The sequence below is a fragment of the Varanus komodoensis genome, unplaced genomic scaffold, assembly GCF_004798865.1.
Source record: "Varanus komodoensis strain SLA01 unplaced genomic scaffold, ASM479886v1 scaffold30, whole genome shotgun sequence".
Classification (NCBI taxonomy): Eukaryota; Metazoa; Chordata; class Lepidosauria; order Squamata; family Varanidae; genus Varanus; species Varanus komodoensis.
Genome location: NW_025335762.1, coordinates 1,729,277 through 1,751,493, shown reverse-complemented (window position 1 = coordinate 1,751,493; position 22,217 = coordinate 1,729,277). Strand labels below are relative to the sequence as shown.

General features: G+C 52.2%; 1 protein-coding gene across 3 annotated transcripts in view; it reads left to right on the top strand.

Moving 5' to 3' along the window:
• Positions 1-9,685: 9,685 nt before the first annotated feature.
• The window catches only part of PLEKHA2 (pleckstrin homology domain containing A2), a 32,802-nt gene continuing 20,270 nt past the window's right edge, over positions 9,686-22,217 (top strand). Inside the window, exons 1-5 of one of the 3 annotated variants that reach the window (XM_044437643.1) lie at positions 9,686-9,880; positions 14,266-14,429; positions 17,665-17,721; positions 18,039-18,087; positions 18,401-18,498. In XM_044437643.1, coding sequence (XP_044293578.1) covers positions 14,289-14,429; positions 17,665-17,721; positions 18,039-18,087; positions 18,401-18,498 — 345 coding nt within the window. In that variant the 5' untranslated portion in view covers positions 9,686-9,880; positions 14,266-14,288. Of the gene's footprint in view, positions 9,881-14,265; positions 14,430-15,196; positions 15,397-17,664; positions 17,722-18,038; positions 18,088-18,400; positions 18,499-22,217 lie in introns of those variants that run through there. The other 2 variants (XM_044437644.1, XM_044437645.1) reach the window with 2 other exon arrangements.

The following is a 22,217-nucleotide window of genomic DNA, read 5'->3' as shown; positions in this document are numbered from 1 at the left end:
TGGGAGGGAGGGCTCGGCGCACGGACTTGGGGGCCGGGAGCCGAGCCGCGATGCCGGGCGCTCCGCTCCGCGCGGAGCCAAGAGGGCCTCTGAGCATGTGCTGAGGGCCTGCCTTTGGAATCGGGCCGTGGCAGGGTCTCTGCATCTTCCAGCCTTTGGAGCAGAGGACGGCAGTGTTAGCGCGGTCTTTGCTTTAGAAAAGAATTGCAAAATGAAACGCGTTGCGCTTCGGTCTGGGGCGCCTTTCCTCGGGAGTAAACTTCTCTGAACTTCGAAGGAAATCTGCACAAGGCGGTGGGATTTTTTAGCTGTTTCGTTGGGATCTGCTCCCCTCCTCCCTTCGGTGCGGTTTCTTACCAAGGAGGAGCTAAGCCTGGCACACCGACTCAAGGGTAAGCCCACAGCCCGAGGGAGCTGCCGCCTGAAGTTGCACTGAGCGGGGCTCCAGGGCGGGCATGTGGGCCGCCCCGTGCAGTCGTGGCAAGAGCGGCTCTGCCGGGGGCAGGACCCTCGGCAGCGCCCCGTTCCCGGCAAGGCAGCGCGGGTCCCTGCCCGGCTGCGGTGGGGCATGTGGCGGGGCACGTGCAAGGTCCAGGTCCAGGGCTCCCACCCGCAAGGGGCAAGTCGAGGCAGCAAGCGCGCAGGTTCTTCTGCGTGTGCATCCTGAGACGCCCTCCTGGACGCCCCCCCCCCGTGGGTCCCGGCTGCAGTCCCGTCTCGGCGGCCTGACCCGGATCACCTCCAGGCCGTGGGGAGGCCTCACCCCCCAGCTTACTTGTCAAGCTGGGGAGACGTGGGCCTGGTTTGGGTTTTGTTCCTTTGGCCCTGCGGGGGGAGGCCGAGACCTCGGAGGCTGCCGGACGTCCAGGCGGAGGCTTGGGGCCCTCGCCTGCGGGGCCGGTTCTCCCAGTGCCCGTGCGGGGTGGACGCTGCATCTCCTGCGCGGCATGCCCGCTCTTTGGCAGGTTTCTCTGAAGGCCCAGGCAGCGCCGCGGCGCTCTTGGCTCGTCGGCGTGAGGTTGCCCAGGTCGCACCCGCCACGGCCCACTGCTGGGTTGGGTCTGGTGCAGCGTGACGGGGAGGAGGCACAGCTGAGGAGAGAAGGTGCCCCGACCTGCGGTTCTGCCCAGCCCTTCCCTCAAGAGTGCCTCGCTCCAGCCTCTTCTGCTGCACTGGCTCCATGAACACTGGCCTACCTTTCAGGGCCGTTGTAAGGGCTTTTCGTGCAGTTCTCTAAATGCTGCACCGTGGGAGTGGTGCGCCTAGGCACGACAGGGGGTAGCCCTGGGCACTTCTGATCCAGGGGTCACAGATGGTCCTGGCAGTGCATTCCCCTCCTCCGGCACTTGCTGTGGGGGGAGGCGTTTCTCTTGCTCTCCAGCCAGCCGAAAAAACAGGAAATTGCAGATGCTAGGGTCTAATTCGGATTGGTACTGTAGCATAGGGACAGGGAAGTTAAGCAGACCCTTTGTCCCTGCCCTACTGCTTGCATTACAAAGAAGGATCATTCCCTTTAATTACTTTTTCCTGTGCTTTAGAAAAGCAAATTACAGGTGCTAGGAACCAGTGGTCGAGGCCTTTCTACTCTCCCCTCCTGGTCCTAATCCTGATGAGGCTCCCAGCAAATGTCCTTTGCATTGGCAAACCCCCTCCCCCAAATATGCAAGCGTGACCGAGTGAAGGGCTTCATTTTGTGTTTCTCAAGTAAGTTCTTTAAACGCAGTTTGCCTCTTCCTCATTAGACCGTGCTCTGGTTCTACCTAAAACTCGGCACAAGTCGCGTTGCACTGCCGAATCTGATCTATTTTCCTGTGACGGTTCTCATCTGCTTTGAATACGAAACTGCCTTGAATCTGAAAGAGTCATTGTGGTTTTGTGCTTCGAGAATACCAAAACAGAATGGTGCTTCCTTGAAAATTTCCAGCGGTGTGTTTGGATTCTGCCCTCCCTGGGTTAGGCACGGTACTTTTTTCCTCCACCTAGACTGGGCAGACAAAGGTGCCCGGTCCAAGGCTGCTCCAGGGTTCCTGTGCTCCCAACCCCTGGCGTCTCTGCTCTCTCCGATAGGATAGTCCAGCGTTTGATGGGATCTACCCCTTTGCTTAGCCACGTGTAGGCACGCAGGTTGAGTGTAGGCACGCAGGTTGACGGGCCGGAGACGGTGCCCCCCCCCCCCCGGTTGCCATCAGGTTCTCTCTGACTCATGCTCTTGCCAGAGGCAATGACAACACCCAGGGACACCCCCCCCTGCAAATTTGCCTGCTGCTGTGCTGAAGATGGGGGGGGGGGAGGCCATGGTTGGGGCAGCTGAGAAAAAGTTGCAGGTCTTTGTGATGCTCAGAAGAGCACCGCAGGGGGCAGGAGATGGGGAGATGTCTGTCTGTCCCTCCCCAGCCTGCATCCCTTGCTCAAGCGTTGCGGCCATACTCAAAAGATGCTTTGCTGATGTGACATGGCCCACAACAAACTACCAGAATATTTTTTTTGCGGCAATTTGAATGACAGAAGTGGCAGAAACTGATTAGACCTGTGGGACACAACTTTAATCTCATGAAGTTTTATTTTGAAATAAACTTTTTTTTAAAAAAAAAGTGTAAATGCAGCCAAAAAGAACATGCAGAATACAGTAACAGGATCACTAGGGAAATAATTGCCACCATGTAAACTACAGCTTACAGTATACATAATGTGTGTCATTTTGTGTGCGTGCCCAAACATTCTTTGGAATTTGCTCAAATGTTGAAGGGCTTCCGCACAGGGATCAAATGGGGACATGGTGCCATGAATTCTTTCTTAAGATTAGGATTCCTTGCTGTATCTCATGAACTTTCTTGCCCCTTGGCTGCTTTGCTGGCTGCTGGAGACTTCCACTTAATGCTCTGCATTATTTTTCAACTGTAGACAATGGCTTAAGAAGGTCTGTTGGCAGGGATTTGACATTGTTCGTTTTAAAGGGATGTAGTCTTAAAGGGATGTAGTCGCATCGCTTTTGGAGTTACTGCAAGTTTAACTTCTCTTTGATCTCATGAGGTGCTGCTGGAGAAGGTCCCAGCAGATTGTGTCCCTGGAGGGAGGTACCAGGGAATGCTGTTTGGATTTTCTGCCCCAGGTAACACAGAAACAGCACGAGTCAGAAGGGGTCTCCCGGGCCATCTAGTCTGACCTCCGACTCCAGCCGGCTCCGTACCAAAGATCTTTCTTGGGAAAGATCCTCTCTCCCATCATGAAATATTTGGGCGCTCGGAGGATGTGGTTCCAGTCTCCATGCAACCATGGAGTGGAAGTGTATTATTGACTGAAGAGTGGATTTCTTGATTTCGTCTTTTAGGGTTGCTTTGCATGCAGGTTGGCCACCGAGGAGTGAAAGACAGTTTGCATCCTTTCGTAAGAACAAGGTCACAGATCAGGTTTGCTAGGGTCAATTTCAAAATCCTCCATGCAGTGTGAGAGTAGGTGTGAGAATGCAAGCTATCGGTTGTACAGGAAGGAGCACCCAACTGGGCCGTGTAGGTCTGCAGCCTTTTTGCCTCAGTCCTGTGGAAGAGGGCAAACTGCGTGGCTCCGTCTTCCCCGAGGACGGAGGCACCATTTCCATGATGTTCCTTGCATGTGCTTCAAGTAGAAAACGGAGAAAACACACATTTGCTCAAGAAGAGATGCCTTGTGGCAAACTGCCCAGAGTGCTTCAGTTACAGGCCAGTAGAAAAGTGAAATGAATAATAGTAATTTTTATCTTGATACACTTCAGGCCTTCTAAACACTTCATCAATATAATCTTAGTCCTCTGTACAACAGTCCTGCGAAGTAGACCATTAAGGACCAGGGGGCTGTCTCCTAGCCTTGTTCTCTCACTTGTGCAGTTGGCCCTGTCAGGCCCTTTCCAGGTCCACAGCTGGGAATTTCTCCTGCCCTTCCTATTGCTTCTGGGAGATGAATGCAATGCGGGGACCCCCCCACAGAGCAATTTTTAGAGGGGTGACGATTCCTGTTTTGCAGACGGGGAGTTGAGGCTAAGAGAACAGACTCACGTGTCTCTTAGGACCTCTAATATGACCAATTTTGATCTGTTTCAGGCTTAACAGTTCTGCTACATCTGATGTTAGAGCAGTTCCTGTGGCGAATGAGAGGGTGCTTTCTTTTGGCCTCTCTTCGCTCGCGATGAGGAATCTGCTTTTATTATTCCGTCAGGGCCCCACTTTCCCTGTCTTCCAGGTAGAGTTCACTTTAGGATTTCATCTCCCAGCTGGGAAAAGAGCTTCCCCTGTTGAATTGCTGCCTAGGTCACACTTGTTACGAGTATGCGGCACTGACATCAAATGCATTAGCCGTGCTTATGTACAGGTGTGCAGGCTTCACCCTTTTGGCTTCTGACCTGTCTGGGCATGAAAAGCAGGGGAGGCGAGTTGGCTTCGCTTCTCCAGCCCTTGGCTTTGATGTCAGAGGTCCTCAGGAAGCTGCGTTTCCTGGGTCACTTCTGCTCTTTGCCTGCATTTAATGAAAGGGGAGGGTGCTTTATGAACTCCCAAGAGAACAAGCTGTGTGGACTGTGAACGAACGAAGGGCTTTGGCAGCCTTCCTGGAGGACAAGCTTCTGAGAAAGGGTTCACCAGGCCGGCCGGGCTCAGAAGCTCTTGTGCGTGTGCGTGTGTGCAGACATCCATGCTCACGAATGTATCCCTGGCCAGCCGCTAATCTGGACATGAGAAGAGCCGTGCGTGGTCAGATCAAAGGCCACCTGGTCCACCGTGCGTGTGACCAGCCAGACCCAGGGCGTGGGCACAGTGGCATCTTTGTTCCCAGGACCTTCCTTCCTTTGCTTGGAACATTTTAATACTGGCTTTTGAAACCTCCTCTAGGCAGTTTACAAGGTAAAAGGATGAAGCAATGAACTGAAGAAATGCAATCCAAATTAAGCAGCACCTCCAACCCTGTATCAAACTGTCTGTTGCCAGTTATGTTCCTGGGAGAAGCCTTAAGGCTTGCAGTCAGTCCCTTAATGCCAAATCTGTAGTGGCCGGATTGGGTTCATCTTTGGGACAATATGCGCCAGATACTCAGGGATACGTTTGTTTCCCAAGCCGCATCCTGTCTCTGCCAACAACCCTTGAATGCTGCGTGCATGATGTCCAAACAGGGCATTTGGGCTTGTTGTGGGTTAATCAAGCCCAGTTTAACCTAAGAACAAACTGAGGGTTAACTTGGGGTTATTTGTATGTCAAACACGGAGAGGCAGCGTGGTGTCGTGGTTAAGTGTGGGGAATGGGGCTCAGGTGATCTGAGTTCTAGTCCCTGCTCAGCCTGGGACCAACTTTGGGCCAGTCTCAGACCCTAGCCCAGTCTACCTCACAGGGTTGTTGTGGGGATAAGACTGAGAGCAGCAGCAGGAGAATCACGTCAACCGCTTTGAGTTCTTTAAAAAGAAAAAAAGTGGGTTATAAATCTGATAACTAAATACATAAATAAAACAAGCCAAAATTAACCCATGGCTTATTCTGGGGTTAACTTGTTTAACCCTCAAATATCCCTAGATGCCCCTGTTCATTTGTTGGCAGAACCTCAAATGTGGCATTGCAGAGTTATTAATGGAGACGGGGCGCAGCTCAGGCGTCCCCACACCTCCCTTTGCTGGCTGATCACCCCGAGCATTTTGCCAGTGTCTCCTCCAAACAGAACTGTTGTGGCACTAGCTTTGGGGACCAGAGGAGACCGCTTGTCGGTCACGAAGGCTCGTGCCACACAGTACATCTCTCCGCACCAAAATAGTCACAATCGGCCGGTCACACATGCTATTTTCCTGCAAATGACTCCCTTTTCCAGCTCCCCTGGCTTTATCTCACGGCCCGGGCAGAGGATTCTCTGAGGGGATCCCTCCCGTGTCTGCCAGTGGGTCCTGCGCGAAGTATCCGTTGGTACTGCTTCACGAAGCTGGGGGCAGCTGGCGTGATACGGGAAAGAACATTTGCTCGGCTTTTTCCACTGCTTTATTTCTCCATGGGAAAAATTTCCATTTCCTAAGTTAGTTATTAACGATGGATGGGTGCCAACTGTTGGTCTCATGTTAGGCAAGTGACAGTCTCGGCTTGGCGATGCGTAACGGTAGATGTAGCTTTCACAGTTCTTTGCGCTGCTAATATTTATTGGGGTGTCATTTTGTTGCAGTACTTTTTGCCCTTTAAACAGTATTGGGAGGACGATCTATCATTTTAAAGCTTTAAAAAACAAACAAACAAATATTCCAATAAGGATTTCTGCAGGGTATAACATTTGAATCACGTGAAATTATTTTAGCATCCTCTTTCCAATATTTCATGTCCAATACATGGGGTGGGTTGAGTTGAATGTATCTTTTTCATTTCAAAAAAATATTTTATTTTAAAGAAATACAGACACACTTTATTTAAAATAAATACAAAGTTTAACCAAATAACCTTCTGTTAAAGCTTGTGGTTTGCTACATGCCAGAAAAATAAACACGCCAGATTAGGCCACACTTAAGAGCAACAGAAAATTTTCTGAGGTAAACTGAAACGCACGGGTAGCAAATTATGCTGCTACTTCAGTCAATTTTCTGGTTTGGAATCTTCAAGAAAACCCACAGATCTTGTGGCTGGGTCTGGCTAGTCATTTCATATCCCACAATGCCCCCAAACAGTGGCAGCCCAGGAGCATTGTGGGAAGTGAAAGGGATAGTGAAAGCCAGCTACCTGTGGGTGCTTTGGGGGCCAGGCCCTGGTCTGGTTGCAGCAGTCCTCTGCTGAGACCAGCCTAAACTTACCCCTTTGGTTTTCCCCCTGACCTGGCACACCCAGATTGAGCGCTTCTTGTAGTTTCCACAATAATCCCACTTTGCAGGGCTGCTGTAGAAAACTGGGGCAGTATAACTGATGTTGGTGTAGCCCAGTGACCCAGACGGCTGGGCTGTCATGAATCAGGACATCCGTTTCCATATTGTCCCCACCCGGAGTGGCCTGGGCAGGGCACACTTTCTGCTCAGAACAGCAGAATATTTTTTATTGACAACATTTGTAAGCCACCTGTTGTGCCTACCTTCTAGGGCTGTTATAAGCCTTACAACGCCATCACGCACCCAAGTGTGCTGGTGCTCATGAGGGGCACTGTATTTGTTGAGCGTGATCCTGACGTGAGCCCGCATCAGTGTCTTGTGGGGAGCCCCACGGTTATCCTACTGGGGCAGGTGCAAGAACAGTGTCTGAGAGATGGCCCCATGTCGTGCGGCTCAGGTGTGTCTTCACAGGCCAGGCTCCATCAACCGGGTCTCCTCCACATGTTTTGGACGACGGCTCCCTGCATCCCGTGCCGCTGGCCGTGCTGCCTGCCTGGTACAGAATAGGACCTAAAGTTCAGAACGGTGGAAGGCTGCCAGCTCAGAGAAGAAGTACCAAAGAAGAAGGCCGAGAGCTGATGCTACTCCAGGCCTCACTGACTAATTCCAGCCACTGGGAATTACCAGAAGCACCAGATGGTCGTGGATGCGGTCTTGCTGGCAGGTCCTACGGATCAAGGTGGTCTCTTCAGCCAAGGGTTGATGGGTCGGCTGGCTTTACTAGCCTCGGCTCCTTGTTGAAAGATGATTGTTGTGACAATTAAAAGGGTTTTTGTGGTGTGGGAGACCATCACGCCCGACCTTGCGCTTGCATCCTGTCCACCGCTCACCACGAGCAGAGTAGATCGCGGTGATTTCAACCACCACCTTCTCTCCTCGGAGGCATTTCTCGATACTTTTATTTCCCATCTCTTTTTCTTTCCCTGCAGTTTAAAAGCAGTATGCAAAGCACAAAAACGGGTCCCACACTGAGCATGACAAATCAGTTACTGCAACCAGTTTGCACAACGTGGTTCCTTTTACAAAATGTCGAGCTCGAGCTCCGTAGCCTCTTTCGCTATGAGCTCAGTAATTTAACTGCAGACAGAAAAGCATTCAGGAATTCTTGCAGGCCCAAGGCTCTGCTCTTCCCTGTCCTTCCTGCCAGTGCCTTTGACATGCTAAGGAGCTTGGTGGCTTTCTCCTGGCTGCCCTTTGGGATGCAGCTTTGCCAGCTTCTTTATCAGTTCCTGGTTTAGTACAGTCTTTAGGGAAAATTTATTCTCCTGTGCCAAGTTTGTGCGTGGCTGGTCCCTGGCCTTCACTCGGAGAATATATTTCTGTGCACTTTCTGGGGCAGGAACACCTGTGCTTGGATCCAAATTCAGCAGTGCAGGTAATGTGAATTCTGTAACCGGAACAGAATGTTTTGGATATTTGCTTTCTTTGTTTAGTTCATGTCAGCTTTGCTGCTGATTATTAGTTTTCTGTCGGTGCTGTCGGAGACCCTGCAAAAGGGAGTTGCGTCCTGTTTGGGCAACCAAACACATAGACAACTCAAGTCAAAACTCCTTCCAACTCAAGGCTTGAGATAGTGGAGGGGGAGGCCAAAAATGGCTTGCATTTTTTAATAAGTATTTTCTCAAATGTATCCCTAGACTGTGTAGACATTTACTTGTTTTCTCCCACTGACTACAGCATATTTGTGTATACTTTCAAATGTGTAGTTTTAAAGGTACGCATTTTAAAAATCTGTATCCCCATGCAAAGAGCTACATTTACATTTTTAAATGTAGCTCTTTTTCAGACTTTTATTTTCATGCAAATTGCATTGCAAGGCTGGCAGGCATGTACAGACTTAAGATTCCGTTCTGAGTCACCATTTTATTCTGGGAGGAGTGACCCGGGTAGCTTGTGGTCCCGAAGGAACCAACATGAATTTCTCTCCATTCCTCGGTTCGGCTTGGCCAATCTCCTTTCTTGTTCTTTTCCTGATCCTGTCAGTCTAGCCTAGAAGCATCCTTTGCCACAGGTCAGCAGGGGCCTTGGGTGTGTCCGAAGAATGGACAAAGCCCCTACGTATTTGCTTGAATTTGCTTTCCGTAAGCCTTTCGGGAGGAATGGACTGCTCAGTGATCGTGCAGGCTGTGGTTCTGAAGCCGGACAGTGAGGGCTAACGCCAGGTTAAGGAAGCCAGGCTGTGCCCCCTCTTCCTTGGTACCCAGAGCAGGCAGCACTGGGCAGAGGGCTCTCTCCCCACTCCCTTTAAAGCATTTGTATATGGCAGGCACACTGCAAAGCATCTGCAGCGGCCGCCATCATTTCCCTGGAAGGCCCGTGGGCCCTGCGATGTTTCTCTGCAATCTGCAAGCATGTTGCTTCCCAGGACCTCCTCAAACAAAAAGCAGGAGGAGAAAGGGGCTGCAGCAACCTGGATCAGCGCTGGGCCTGCAGACCTTCCTTGTACCTGCGGACCTTGGCATTTGCCCAGGCAGGCTGGGCGCTGGTGCCAAGCCTAGCGACAGCCCCAGGAGACCTCTGCTGCGTTATCTTTCTCCGCATGCAGGTCGGGGTTGTGTAGGCCACGCACTGGTGAGGCGTGTGATGTCGCCACTTCTCTTTTTCTCTCTGTTCTTTTTTTCTGGTCTTTGCTTAAAGGAGTTTGTGAAGAGTATTGCCCACACTTAACCAAGTTGCCTCTGCACAGGAAAAGGCGTCGTTGCCTCAGATCAGGTACCAAGATCTCCTATAAGCAGAGATAACAGTTGCACCCAAACCTTCATGTGCCTTGCAGAACGTGCAGCGTTTCAGCTCGAGCACCCGGAACTTTGCTCGCAGAGTTACGGCCGGCTGACCTTGCTGGCTAACGCAGCTCGCGTTGCCCTCGTGCCCTCCCTCCTGAGGTTTCCTCTTGCCTCCGGTGATGTTTGTGGGATGCCCAGACCTTTCCGCACTTAGGCGCAAGACGCCGGCGAGGGAAGGGCTCGGCAGGGCGTGGGGGCAGCACCCGGATTTCCCTCACACTCTCCTTTCCCGGTTCAACGAGCAAACAGAGGGGTAAGTCTCCCCAGCTCTTTTACTTTCTGCAGCACAGGGAGAGCGCAAGATACGGGGCCAGGTGGCCCGAATTGCGCAGCAAGTCTGAGCGTGATTAACGGGCTCTTCCTGCCTCCTGCCAACGCATCTATCGCTCTGTCGGTGTCATTTCGTAAAGACAGTGTGGCGCTGAGTATTGGTGCTTTGTGCACTGGCTCCCGCGATGCTCCCCTTGGAGTCCTCCCGGCGCTCCCCTCCCTTTCTCCAGCCGGCGCACTGCAGAGCGCCGGATTGAGGCTCCCCGATGCTGGACCAGCGCGGCACCTGGCAGATGACGGGAAGGAGCGGGAGGCCGTTGCGGTGCCGCGGTTGCAGTGCCACACGCTGTTCGGGCCCCTGCCTCGTATGCCGGGAAATTGTGCTGCCTTTGCTGGGGGAGACGGGACTGCGTCCCTCCGTGCTTCCGGCATGCTGGGGCTCTCGGGCAAGGCCACCCCGGTGGGACCCCTTTGCCCGAAAGCAGATGGGGCAACCTGGCAGAGCTCCCCAGGTGCTCTGTGTAAGGTAATTTGGGAGGTGCCCTGGAGCAGCAGGTCTTGGGGGGCTGAAAGACTTCACCCCACCGGGCTGGCATGCCTGTGCGATCATGCACAAAACTGAGACTGGACCGGTGGGCCCGTCCGTGCAGTGGGGAGACAGTTCGACTTTTTTTACGCTGCATTTCTGTCCCACCTTTTCTCCGCTCGTGAGGACCCCAGAGCCACGCAAAGAACTCCCGTTTGTCCTCACGGACCAACCCTGCCAGGCGGGTTCGACTGAGAGTCAGTAACTGGCCCAAAGTCGCCCAGCAAGTGTGGTGGCTTCATAGGGACTAGCACGCGGCTCTCTCGGCACTCTCACCAGCATGCCACACTGGCTCTTGCACACTTGCACACCGGTGTCTGTCAATTATGTGGCCACATCCTTCCTTTCCCATACGTGCTTCTCTGATTAACTTTAAAAAAGGAAAAGAAACTCTTTATTTATACTTCGCAGGTTTTGCCTTGGGGCAGGGGAGAGCAAGAGTATCCATTTTTAATTCTTCTGTTTAATCAAGCATCTTCTTCTTACAGCTGCAAAACATTTTTGCATCCGCGGGGCCCCTGTGGTAAGCCCAGCTGCAACCAGGGGCTCTTAGCAGACCTTCTCCCCCCAGGATTTTATAAATATCTAAATGGCTGTGTGAGAAGCAATCTGCCACCGGCAGTGCCTGCAGCAACTTTTGCTTAATGGCTGCATCACATGCCGCATTGAATCCATGGTGTGCTGCTGATTTAAAGTTTTCTTTTCTCGCTTTAATGGAAGCGTGCGCTGCCACAGGGCTGGCCCACAAGGGCGTTCTCGAACGATACCAGGTCTGTAGCCTGTCGAAGGAGAACTGTAATCTAGAACTCCTCTGCTGTCCAAATCTAGCTTCTGAGAAGTTTGCACCAAGGGCATAAACCCAACCCAGTTTTTATGGGGTGAAAAATACCTGGGGGGGGGGGGCTGCCATGATACAGTTGGGGAGGCAACAGGGGGTCCTCGCCCACCGTCCCTCATGTCATCCCCTTGGGACCCCAAGTCCCGAGAGCAACTTTCTTCTGTAATTTAATTACCGTAGCAAGAAAAGTGCTCCACACAATCAGAAATTAGAGGGCATCAGGAACACGTTAAAGCCCGCAGGTTAAAGGGTTTAAAATAGGCACGTGGACAACCTGATCACACTTGCCCTGTTGTTGAGGGCTGCACTAGTGTTGTGTTTGCACTCAGGGTGGGCCACCGTTTGGGGTCCGTGCGCTCCTCTGACAATTTTGGGAACTTGCGGGCACCACCACAAAATGGTTGCCATTGGAGGTGTGGCTGATTGCAAAGGCCAAGTAACTGGGGTACTTGGTGGGAGCCAAGTCCTGATGAGCTGAACGGCTCAGGTGGACCAAGTTTTCAGTGCCAAAAAAAGTATGATGGGAGCATCTGTCTGTCGTCTGTCTGTCTGTCTGTCTGTCTGTCTCCCATCCCTCCACCAGCCGGCTCATCCTCCCATCACCAGAGTCGCCTTTCCTCTCTTTTTCTTGGCGGCCAGATGCAGATCTCGGCCAGAAGTAGCCTGCCTTGTTTATTTCCAAAGAATGTCTCTGGAGTCCAGAGTCACTCTGGAAACACGGAGGGGCATCAGCTGAAGGAAGCAATCGTGACTGGGACTAAGGAAAAGGTCCCAGTGAGCAGAAAGGAGGAGCAATTTGGCATCTTGGCGCACACCAGAGGGTGTCCCAGGTCACGCTGGGGCCCAGAGGCGCCATCCCTGCTTTATCTGTGTTTGTGCTTCTTGACCTATAAGTAAGCACGTGCGAAATGGCATGTCTTTTCGGGGCGGCAGAGGCCAGATGTTGCTCTGTTTTTCCTTCCTGGCTGTTAAAGCTACCAGTCAAAAGTCCCAACCCGTTTCCCGCATCGTTTGCTCTGAACAGGTTGTGCGTGCGTGGAGAGCAAAGGACGACTGCCTGATAAAAACCGAATCTGGAAGCATCCTTCACGGCCCCCTGGTCTTGCAGGAGCTGTGCAGTTTTCCTTGGTGGGCGAGTGGCTGGGATTCCCCTGCAAGGAGAAAGCTTGCAAAACCCAGCCCTGAGAGAGAGAGAAATTCCAGCTGTTGCTTTGTTTGGGAAAGCGATGGTGACTCATTCGCCTTTGCCTGGCACTTCTGCGGTGGCTTCATAAGAAATGAAGTTTTCCAAGTTCCCTTTTAGCACAGGGGTTCTCTGCCCGGGGACTTCTCAGGGAAAACTTGCCCGCTCTTTGAGGAGGGGTGGGTGATTCCTTGGGTGGAGAAGGGTTTGAAGACCGCAACGGTTGTTGTGTACGTGAGTTGGTTATTCAGTAAAAAGATTTTTATGGTACCTTTCCCCACAGAATATTCACAATCAAAGCACATCACAATTAAATAGTGTATTTATTTATTTAAAACATTTCTATGCTGCCCCCATCGCAACAAAGCCTTGGGGCGGCTCACAAAGAATACATAAAAACATACATAAATAATAATAATATAACAATGGAAAAAAACATTTTAAAACCCCTGGTGCATTCTTGGCTAAAAGTTTTAAAATCCTAATTAATTCAATAATTTAACAATTAAAATAAGTTTTAAATAAAAAGGTTTTCGCCTGGCGCCGAAAAACAAATAACGACGGCGCCAGGCGGACCTCTCTGGGGAGCGCATTCCATAGATGGGGCGTCACCGCAGAGAAAGCCCTCCTCCGGGTACTCACCCTCCTAATATCAGTCTCTGAGGGTTCCCGGAGAAGGGCATCCGTTGCTGATCTCAAGGGGCGGGAGGGCATATATGGGCGCAAGCGTTCCTTTAGATATCCAGGTCCCAAGCCATTTAGGCCTTTATAGGTCATAACCAGCACCTTGAATTGGGCCCGGACTTCAATGGGGAGCCAGTGGAGCTGACGGAGAACTGGGGTTATATGAGAACAACGCCCAGTCCCTGTCAGCAACCTGGCAGCTCTATTCTGCACCAACTGAAGTATCCGGACCATCTTCAAGGGTAGCCCCACGTAGAGCGCATTACGGAAATCTAATCGGGAAGTTACCAGCGCGTGTGTCACTGTCGCCAGGCAGTCATTCTCCAGGAAAGGACGCAGCTGATGTATCAGCCGAAGCTGAAGGAAGGCGCTCCTCGCCACCGCCGTCACCTGAGCTTCTAGAGACAGCTCAGGGTTGAGGAGCACTCCTACAGATTGCTAAAAGCAAGAAATTCATACCAAACAGTACACTGGCCTTAAAATGTCTGGGCAGGTAAAGCAATGTTGAATTGGTTTGAATTGTACCATTATCCCAAAGTTGGGGTGCCAACACAAAGAAGGCACTCCCTCTCTCATTGCCACATCAGATTCCCTCTGGCAAGAGTGCATGGAGAGAGACAGCGCTTACCCCATTCCGTCTTCGCGACAGCCCTGTAAAGTAGCATAGTCTGGCAGAGAATGTCTTACCTAGGCCCCAGAAGCTAGAGTTCTCCAGTCCAACTCTAACACTCTAACCACTTGACAGCACTGCCCAGGCAATTGGGCAGAAGAAACCTCCTGTTGACAGAGGAGGTCTTCCCTCCTTTTCAGACACCAGCATGCCAGAAATCTCTGGCTATGAGAGTAGGTAGGAAGATGAAATGGAGAGGTGGAGAACTTGCTCCTTGCAAGGAGAAAAAAGGCAAGATGCAAATGTCCGTCTCCACCATCGCCTTCGTTCTCTGGCTCAGCACGGGGAGGGGCGGGGTTGTACAATGCCCAGGTGGGCTGTGGAGAGGTGTGAGGAATGGCCTTTGCACAGGGTGGCCGTGCAGGTTAATGGCCCGGGTCTCACCTGTGCGTGGTTGTGCTTTGCAGGGGGATGGTAGAAGGGTCCCGGAATGCCTTATGTGGATCGTCAGAACCGAATCTGTGGGTTCCTGGACATCGAGGACAATGAAGCCTGCGGCAAGTTCCTGCGGAGATACTTCATCCTGGACACCCAGGCCAACAGCCTCCTCTGGTACATGGACAACCCCCAGGTGCGGCTTCCTAGGGCCCCGTCTCTGGGAAGGGCCCGAGTGCTCAGGCCCTGTGCCCCTTCCCCAGGGCAGGCCCGGGCCATAGAAAAGCCCTGCTGGATCTGACCCAGGGTCCATCCGGTCCAGCACGCCAGCTGCCCTCAAGCCAGGTGGGTGTGAGAGCTCCTCCTGCCCAGCTCTTCAGCACCTGGGGCATGCAATCATGGCACCTCTGCTGAGGGTGGTAGCCCGTAGCCAGCAAGGCTAGTAGCCATGGGTAGCCACCTCCTCTCTCATGTCCTATCCAGACGTAAAGTCATACCTGTCACGAGCTGGTCTCTCTACCCCTTCAGCCTCTCTCCTTTTCCCACTGGGCAGAAGCAGGTGAGGGACTTCTAAGTACAGTCCTTTATTAGGTTAGGGTGACCAACCCAGACTCGATTTGTGATGGAGGAGGAGTACTATGAAGGCTGTTACCAAGAAACACCCATCGAGTTAATGATCTCTCTAACTGTGTACTTTGTTCTGCCCATTTTAAAGAGACGAATTCTCTTCCTCCCTTCTCCCCAAATAGAGTTGGCTCCACCCTCAGGGAGGTGCATGCTCTTTATGGGACAGTCTGCAGAAATGCCGGACATGACTCAATTGGGCCACTTGCTTGGTTTGGCAATGAGCCACTGGGCTTGTCTTACACCTTGGCAATTTGACTAAGTAGTCCAATCCCTCCTCTTCTTCTAGTTAGGATTCAGAGCCTGAATTATTATTTTTGTTATTATGGTTACCTTTAGATCCCACCTCTCTTCTTGCAAGTGGCCCAAGGTTGCTTGCAAGGTTCTTCTCTCCATTTTATCCTCACAACAACCCTGTGAGGTAGGTTGGACTGATAGCCACTGATGGCTGGAAGTCACCTGAGGAGCTTCATGACCAAGTGGGGACTAGAACTCTGATCTCCTGAGTCCCCCTCCACCACACCAGACCACCGCCCTCAGTATGTACCTTGGAATGCTTTTTTTTCTTTTTAAGTGACCCAATCCCTAGAATACCCAAGACAGCCATGGAAAATAGAATTTGACATCCCAAGAATCCCTTTTAAAATGATGCATTTTAAATTCTTCATTGCTTTAGAGCAAACCCACTCTGCTTTCACCTCAGGCGGCAGATTTTGGGTGCCAGGAAAGGACTGTTAGTGATTTAATTCACTGTTACTGTATTTTTACTGCCGGGAAGGGGAGAGGTAGATGCAGGATTGTTTTGACTCATGCACCAAAATAGTTTGACTGCTTCTCGGCGCATCCTGACTTGGGTTGACACCTCTTGTTACTCCCTTTCAGACAACAAAATGTCTCCACATGCAAATCAAATGGCAGAAAGAATGAGCAGAAGCAAGGGAAAGCTTTCCGTCTCCTTAGCTCAATACCCAGAGTTAATTTGATTAACCAAATTAGATTAGGTTTTGAGTCCTGCTTCTGAGACTGAAGCAAAACTAGACATGAATAGAACTTGAACGCAACTGGCATACATGTTTGTAAAAAATATAATTAGTTGCAGGCAGAGTGTGGGGGAAAGCAAAATTGGGAGCACAGCATGCTGAGTGGGGGGCTTGACCCCCCCCTGGACTCCCACCCATCAATTTCCTGCTATCCACAGAAGGAAAGCTTCCCATTAACTCGTGCTTGAGCAGCTAGCGAACATATTTTCTCTTAGAACAACTACAGGCTATGCTAATTGTTTTCACAGAATTAAAATCCTGCCTCATTTAGATGTAAACCCACCCTAAACTGTACCCCCAGCATTGAGAGCTGGCACACAGTTTCCAGGGTGAGACAGTTGTTACTATCATGGGAGAGAGATCCAGCCAGAGCCTTAATCTCTGCAACCTTCATGCCCGTAAACACCCTTTTCCTTGGGAAATGCACCTCTGTGTGGCGAAGGCATTAATTTAGCGCTGAGGAACAGCTGGCTAGAAGACCTGAGACCAGTTTTCCTCAACCACAGAAGTAGACGTCTGTGTGACTACAGAAAACATACAGCTGAGTCAAGAATCAAAAATTATGCTATTAGAGGAAGCCTACCAACTAGAACTCTTTGTTTCTGCTAACCCCGGATGAGAATTATCAATAAAATACCGGATGTGTGTTTATATGGGACTTGGCTGTGAAAGCCTAACTCTAAAATAGGCATAATTTAGGAATTGTTTCTTGCTTTAAGATTCACAGCAGGGCAAATCTGGGCCTAAACTACACACAGATGCTTCTCACCATTTTTTAAACCTTGGCCTAAATGCGTGAGGGTCTGGATGACACTGGCACCCAAGCCACTGGCGTGCTCGCCCCTGTGGGCTAGGCCAGTGTCTCATGTGCCCAGAGAGGAAATCTGAGCGAGCTTTGCTCTGATTCATCGCCTGCCTTCTTCCTAGCATGCCTTCTTCCGGCGGAGATCTAAGGAGAGGAACCACAGTAGATCCTTTTGCCTGGGAATCCCCAAGGCAGGGTGCAGCTGGGCAAGCTGTGATGTGCGCAGGATGGGACTCTGTTTGAAAAGACATGTGCCTCCGAGGGTACGCCGTGCCCGGTTCACACGACAGGTCGGCCCGTGGCTGGGTGGAGCAGCCCCTGGAGTGTGGGAACGGCTGGGCGAGAACCGGGCTCTCCACTTTTACTTTGCCCGGCAACCCACGATCAGCTCGTTTGTGCCAGCCTGGTTGCTGGGTGTTTGGGGGCGAAGCGAACCAGCAAATTAGCCCACCGCTTTGATTCAGGGTGTAGCTATTTAGGGCGCCTCCAGATTTTAGCATGCCACCTCCCTTGGTTGGTCACACTTGGGAGACAAGCCCCGTCATCTTCCACTTGCAAACCTTGTGTCCCTTTTTTCCTTTTCTCACCCTAAAAAGGTACCCAGGAGAATTTAGGTTGTCTCAAGGGCTAGTGAGTTGAAATTCCCATCATGATCATTCTCGCTGGCTGATATTTATATTTTCAAAGGGGAGATGGGCATCCCCTCTTTCCTTCCTTGTTCAGGGCGAATGGATGGTTTGACCCTTTTCAGTCCTGCTGTGTGTCTGTTAGGACGAAGGGCATAATTAGTACCAAAGCCTCTGCAAAAGTCCTTCAGTCTCTAAAAGAAGTAGTTACACAGTCACTGAGCCAGACCCCGCTGACCACTAGGTAACACTACCTCTAAATAAACAAAGGGAGGGTTTAGCCTGTTTATTGGTGGCTTCTTGACTGATGTTTTGATTGACTTTTACGTATTTCAGAACCTGGCTGCAGGGTCGAAAATGGTTGGATCTTTGCAGCTGACCTACATCTCCAAGGTACGGGCTCCTGGGGGGCGGGCGATGCCGAGGTCTTCCCTGGATTTGGCCCAGTGTGGCTCCTTCTGCTGGAATTCCCCCTCTCTCCCGCCGGGCAGCGTTCCCGGATCTTTGATAGCCACCTGCTAAGCAGGTGTTTAACTGGTGAGGCCTTCTTGCTCCTCTGTGCTTGGAAAGGCTTCCATTTCTGCATCGCTGCTGCCCAGGAGCTTAATGGCGCAAGAGCTCTTGCCAAGCTGGCGACTGACCTCTGCCACAAAATTGCTCAGGCCACACACATCACGGGCGTCTCATTTCCACGCACTCTTCCCTTGCAGGTCAGTGTGGCTACCCTCAAGCAAAAACCCAAGACGCCTTTCTGTTTTGGTAAGTGTGAGCTGTGGGGATGGAGCGTGAGGACCGGTGGGCACAGGAGCTGGGAGAGAGCGAAGACAGACCTGGCCTAGTGGGCCTCCCTGGGAAATGGATCCTGGGACTGGGCTGCCACCACCGAGGCGGTGCTGAGGTGTGCAGTCAGCGGCTAGAGCTTGGCTGGAGGTGCTCTTGGCAAGGTCTCCTTGGAGGATCCCTGCCTGGGGAGGAGGTAGCAGGGAAGGGATGCTCCTGGAGGCCTGGAGGCTGGCCAGACACCTTCGCTTGCATGAGCATTCTGCACTCTGACACCGATCTGTGTCCACAGTGATCAACGCCTTGTCTCGGCGCTACGTTCTGCAAGCCAACGACCAAAAGGACCTGCAGGACTGGGTGGAGGCTCTGAATCGGGCCAGCAAGATTACGGTAGGTGTGTCTGGTGTGGCTTCACGGGACGGAGTGGCGCTCAAGTCCGCGGGGCTGGGCCTCACTCCTGCCGAAGCTGGTCCAGTGCAGTGAAAGGGCGGTTTGGTTCTCCTCTATTTCACTTTGTCACTTCAGTCAGATTTGGGGATGGGGCGTTTTGACTGAAAACCAGGGAATACAAGAGAAGTAGGTGGAGCGAAACAACTTAGAAGAGGGCAGTTTACAGTTCTGGTACCAGGATGGTCCATCTGCTACTCTTTTGTTCTTCTTCTACTGATTTTCTTTACATTTTAACAAAAAGAAGGCCCCTCCTCTGACCTGAAAGAGTTTTAGGTGTAAAATAAAACCTGTGAGTGGTTCCAAAACAGACTTTTGTCTCCCCTGCAGATTGAGGGCTTTTGCTGTTGTCTCTTGTCTGCTGGGTGCTTTCAGCTCTGAATAAAGAACACGGCGTCGAACAGCCTTCCCTAATCTCATGTTCTGATGCAGACCCAGTGCAGTGCAGTTCCCATCATCCCCAGCCATCGAACGTGTTGGTGGGAACTGTAGTCCGGGACATGTGGAGGACATCGGGTTGGGAAAGGCTGGTCCGTGTAGGATAGCATCCCAGTAGTCAGGTGGCCAGTCTGAGCGCCTCCTGGGTCAGCCTGGCCATCTCCACGTTGCCAGTATCTCCTTGTGTCTCTCTGTATGCGCAGCGTCGCTTCCACGGCTGGATTATGACTGGAATGGGCAGCTTGTTGCCTTCCAGATATTTTGGGCTGCCTCTCCCATTAGCCTGAATCAGCGTGGCCCGTGGTGCTGAGACTTGCATGCCAAAACACCTGGAGGCCCACACAGAGTCCCCCATATGTGTAAAACATGAATGCATCTCCCCCAGTCCGCAACACGCATACAAGAAAAGCACAGTGCTACTCATCGTGAAGTGCTGCTTTTCAAGCATTAGGGCTGTTCGCATTACCTGCTCGAGGAGGACAAAACCAGGGCCTTTCGTTTCAAAGGGAAAAATAGGTGTGCAATTTGAAATCACCCCACATGCAGAAGCGCCTTACACTTAGGGGCCAGCTGAGCTGGGGGCATTTCCTTCCCACGCCACACCAGATGGGACTGGTGGGGTGAGGATGCCTTCCCACTGGTGGAGTGTGGAGGGCGGGCAGTTTGCGCAGCGCAAAGACCAGTGGCTTGGAACCAGAAAGCCCTGCCTGCCGACTCCGGTGATCCTCTTACCATTTTCAGATTGTATGTGAGACTGACTACCAAACTGCAGCAGCAATGGCCTGAGCCACGGACATTTTCCCCGAGCTCCGTTCCAAGGAATCCTGTTCACAGACGGTTTAAGCTCAGCTTAAGCACACGTATTGGGTACAGCGACACAGGTAGAGCCAGTCTCTAGGCCAGAGAAGGATGAGCAAAGCAGGCTGATAGAGCAGTGGCTTGGCAGGGGTACGAGGCTTTGATTGTGGCGTCGCCTTGCCTGGTTTACAGAACTTGACAGGGAATCTTGATGGGGGCCCATTCCAGTGGGAACCTTAGCCTGCAAAGCCCTGTTGTGCCAGGATCCTTCCCCCTGGACGTGCCCACTGTGCCTGGGTGAGGGACTTCCACCATCCAGATGTTGTTTGAATCCAGCTCTCACTCGCCCCCACCCGGGTGGCCAATGTGCAGGGATTCGGGGAGTGGCTGTCCCACATCTGGAGGGTCACAGGTGTACACACACACACACACACTGCAGTGGCATCTTTTCCATTTTTTGGAGACATTTCAGGCCCGGCTCATCCCTCTGCAGCCGGGACAAGTGGCACCAGACGGCTCACATTTGTCCCACTTGGACGCAGGCAGGCACATCCCCGTGGCCCAGCCTGGCCAGGCCCGTCTCCCCAGATCGCGGGTCAGAGGGCAAACTACTTCTGCAGGGAGAAGGGGCAGCCCGTGCGCTTCACCCGCACAGGAAGCGCAATCTCACTCCTTGGAGTTTGGCTGACGACGGATTTCAGCACTCTTTCAGGCATGTCGGCCCAAAGCATTGGTTAACAGTTTGAATACTTGCCAGATGCCTGACTTCCCCATCCTTTTACTCGTGTGACCACGCTCCTTCGGAAACAGGAAGCCTTGCTGTGTTACATGCCCGTTTCCTGTTTCCCTGGCCGTGAGGGCCGGCTACTTCCCTCTAGAGTTGGCCAGGCCTGGCTTTTGAGAAGCACTTGCCGCTTTGGAACATGGGTGCTACTCATGAGGTGGCATTTCAGGTCCTTCAGTATAAAGCTGATTTACAGGCTGTGGGTTGTGGTTTTTCTGAGCTGCAGCTAAACACTTCATTCATCACAGATGTTCCTCTGAAAAGTATTGTGTTAACCACAGATGGAGATTAAATGGTGTTAGCAAAAAGGTGAGAGGCGCAGGGGCAGGTGAGGAGGCTCCAGGGGGCCTCGGTCAGGTGCCTCCCTCCCTCCCTCCCTCCCTCCCTCGCAGGGCCGTTTGCCATCAACAGCTCGTGGAGAGAAGTTCGAACATGGAGGAGAGCTGAAGCGGCAGTGCAGCGAGAAAGACACACCGGCAAGCAAGCCGCTGCATCCTTTCCAGCTGTTTGCAGCTGCGGCACAGTTTTTCCCAGCAAATGTCACAGAGGCCAGGCATCCGTGATCACAGCCAGCCATGCTCACATACATGGGCCCCCGTGGCTTGTGGGCATCCATCCCATAATGCAACCCAGGCTGGCGGCCTGCCGTGTCACCTGAACCCGGCGAGGCTCCTTCACGGTTCCGATTTTGGAAATGGTGCCAAGGGCTGAGTGGAGGTTACGGGAGGCCCTCTTGGCCTTGGCTTCCCACCTGAGCTGTGGGCCTCACTGGGCCCCCGCCAAGCCATTCCTGAGCATGCATGGCCTGGGGATTCCCTGGACATCTCTTAAATCACAAAGGAACTGAGCCCCTTTGGTTAGGCCTGGGGATTCCCTGGGCATCTCTTAAATCACAAGGAACCGAGCCCCTTTGGTTATCGGCAGGCTGGGGTGGAATTGGTGCGATGCCTCCCTCTCTCCTGATGTGAGAACTTGGGGTGTCCAAGCGAATGCAGGGCAGGCGCAAGGAAGGATGTATGCTTGGCACTTTTATATTTGACATGAAGATGCAAGCCATGCCCTGTCAAAGCAGTATAAGGCAACGGCTACCGTATGAATACGTCAGCAAAGTAGCATTCGTGGAAACCCTGAGTTGGGTTGAATGGAAACTTCAGTGTGGCCTGGCAGGCCAGTTCTCGTTATGAGCAGCGTGTGTTGAGAGCGCTTGCCACTCCAGCTCGCTCACTGCTTCTGCCTCCAGTGGTTTGCGTGTGTGTGTGTGCGCGTGCACTTCTGTGTGCCCAGTGGTTTGAGAACAGAGATTTCACGTGGGACCAGATGCAGGAGCAGGGATCTAGGCCAGCCGAGTGTCAGCCTAGAGAAAAGCCAGTTTAGCAGCCCAGCCTACAGAGTGCTGCCTTCTCCGGGTGGAAAGGGGATCCACCCAGGCTATGCCACCAGCCTGCAGATAAGAGTTGCTGCGATCGGTGGCAGGGAGTGTGCAGAACCTGCAGGCCCAGCCTGAATCTGGAACAGATCCGGCTTTTATGCTTGTGCAGTGCTAGGAAGAAGAGCTGCTCGGCCGTTCTGTGCCGTCGTCCACACAGAGCATGCTCTGGTGATGCTGTTGCCGGTTGTGGGAACATTCGGGTGCCCTTGAAGT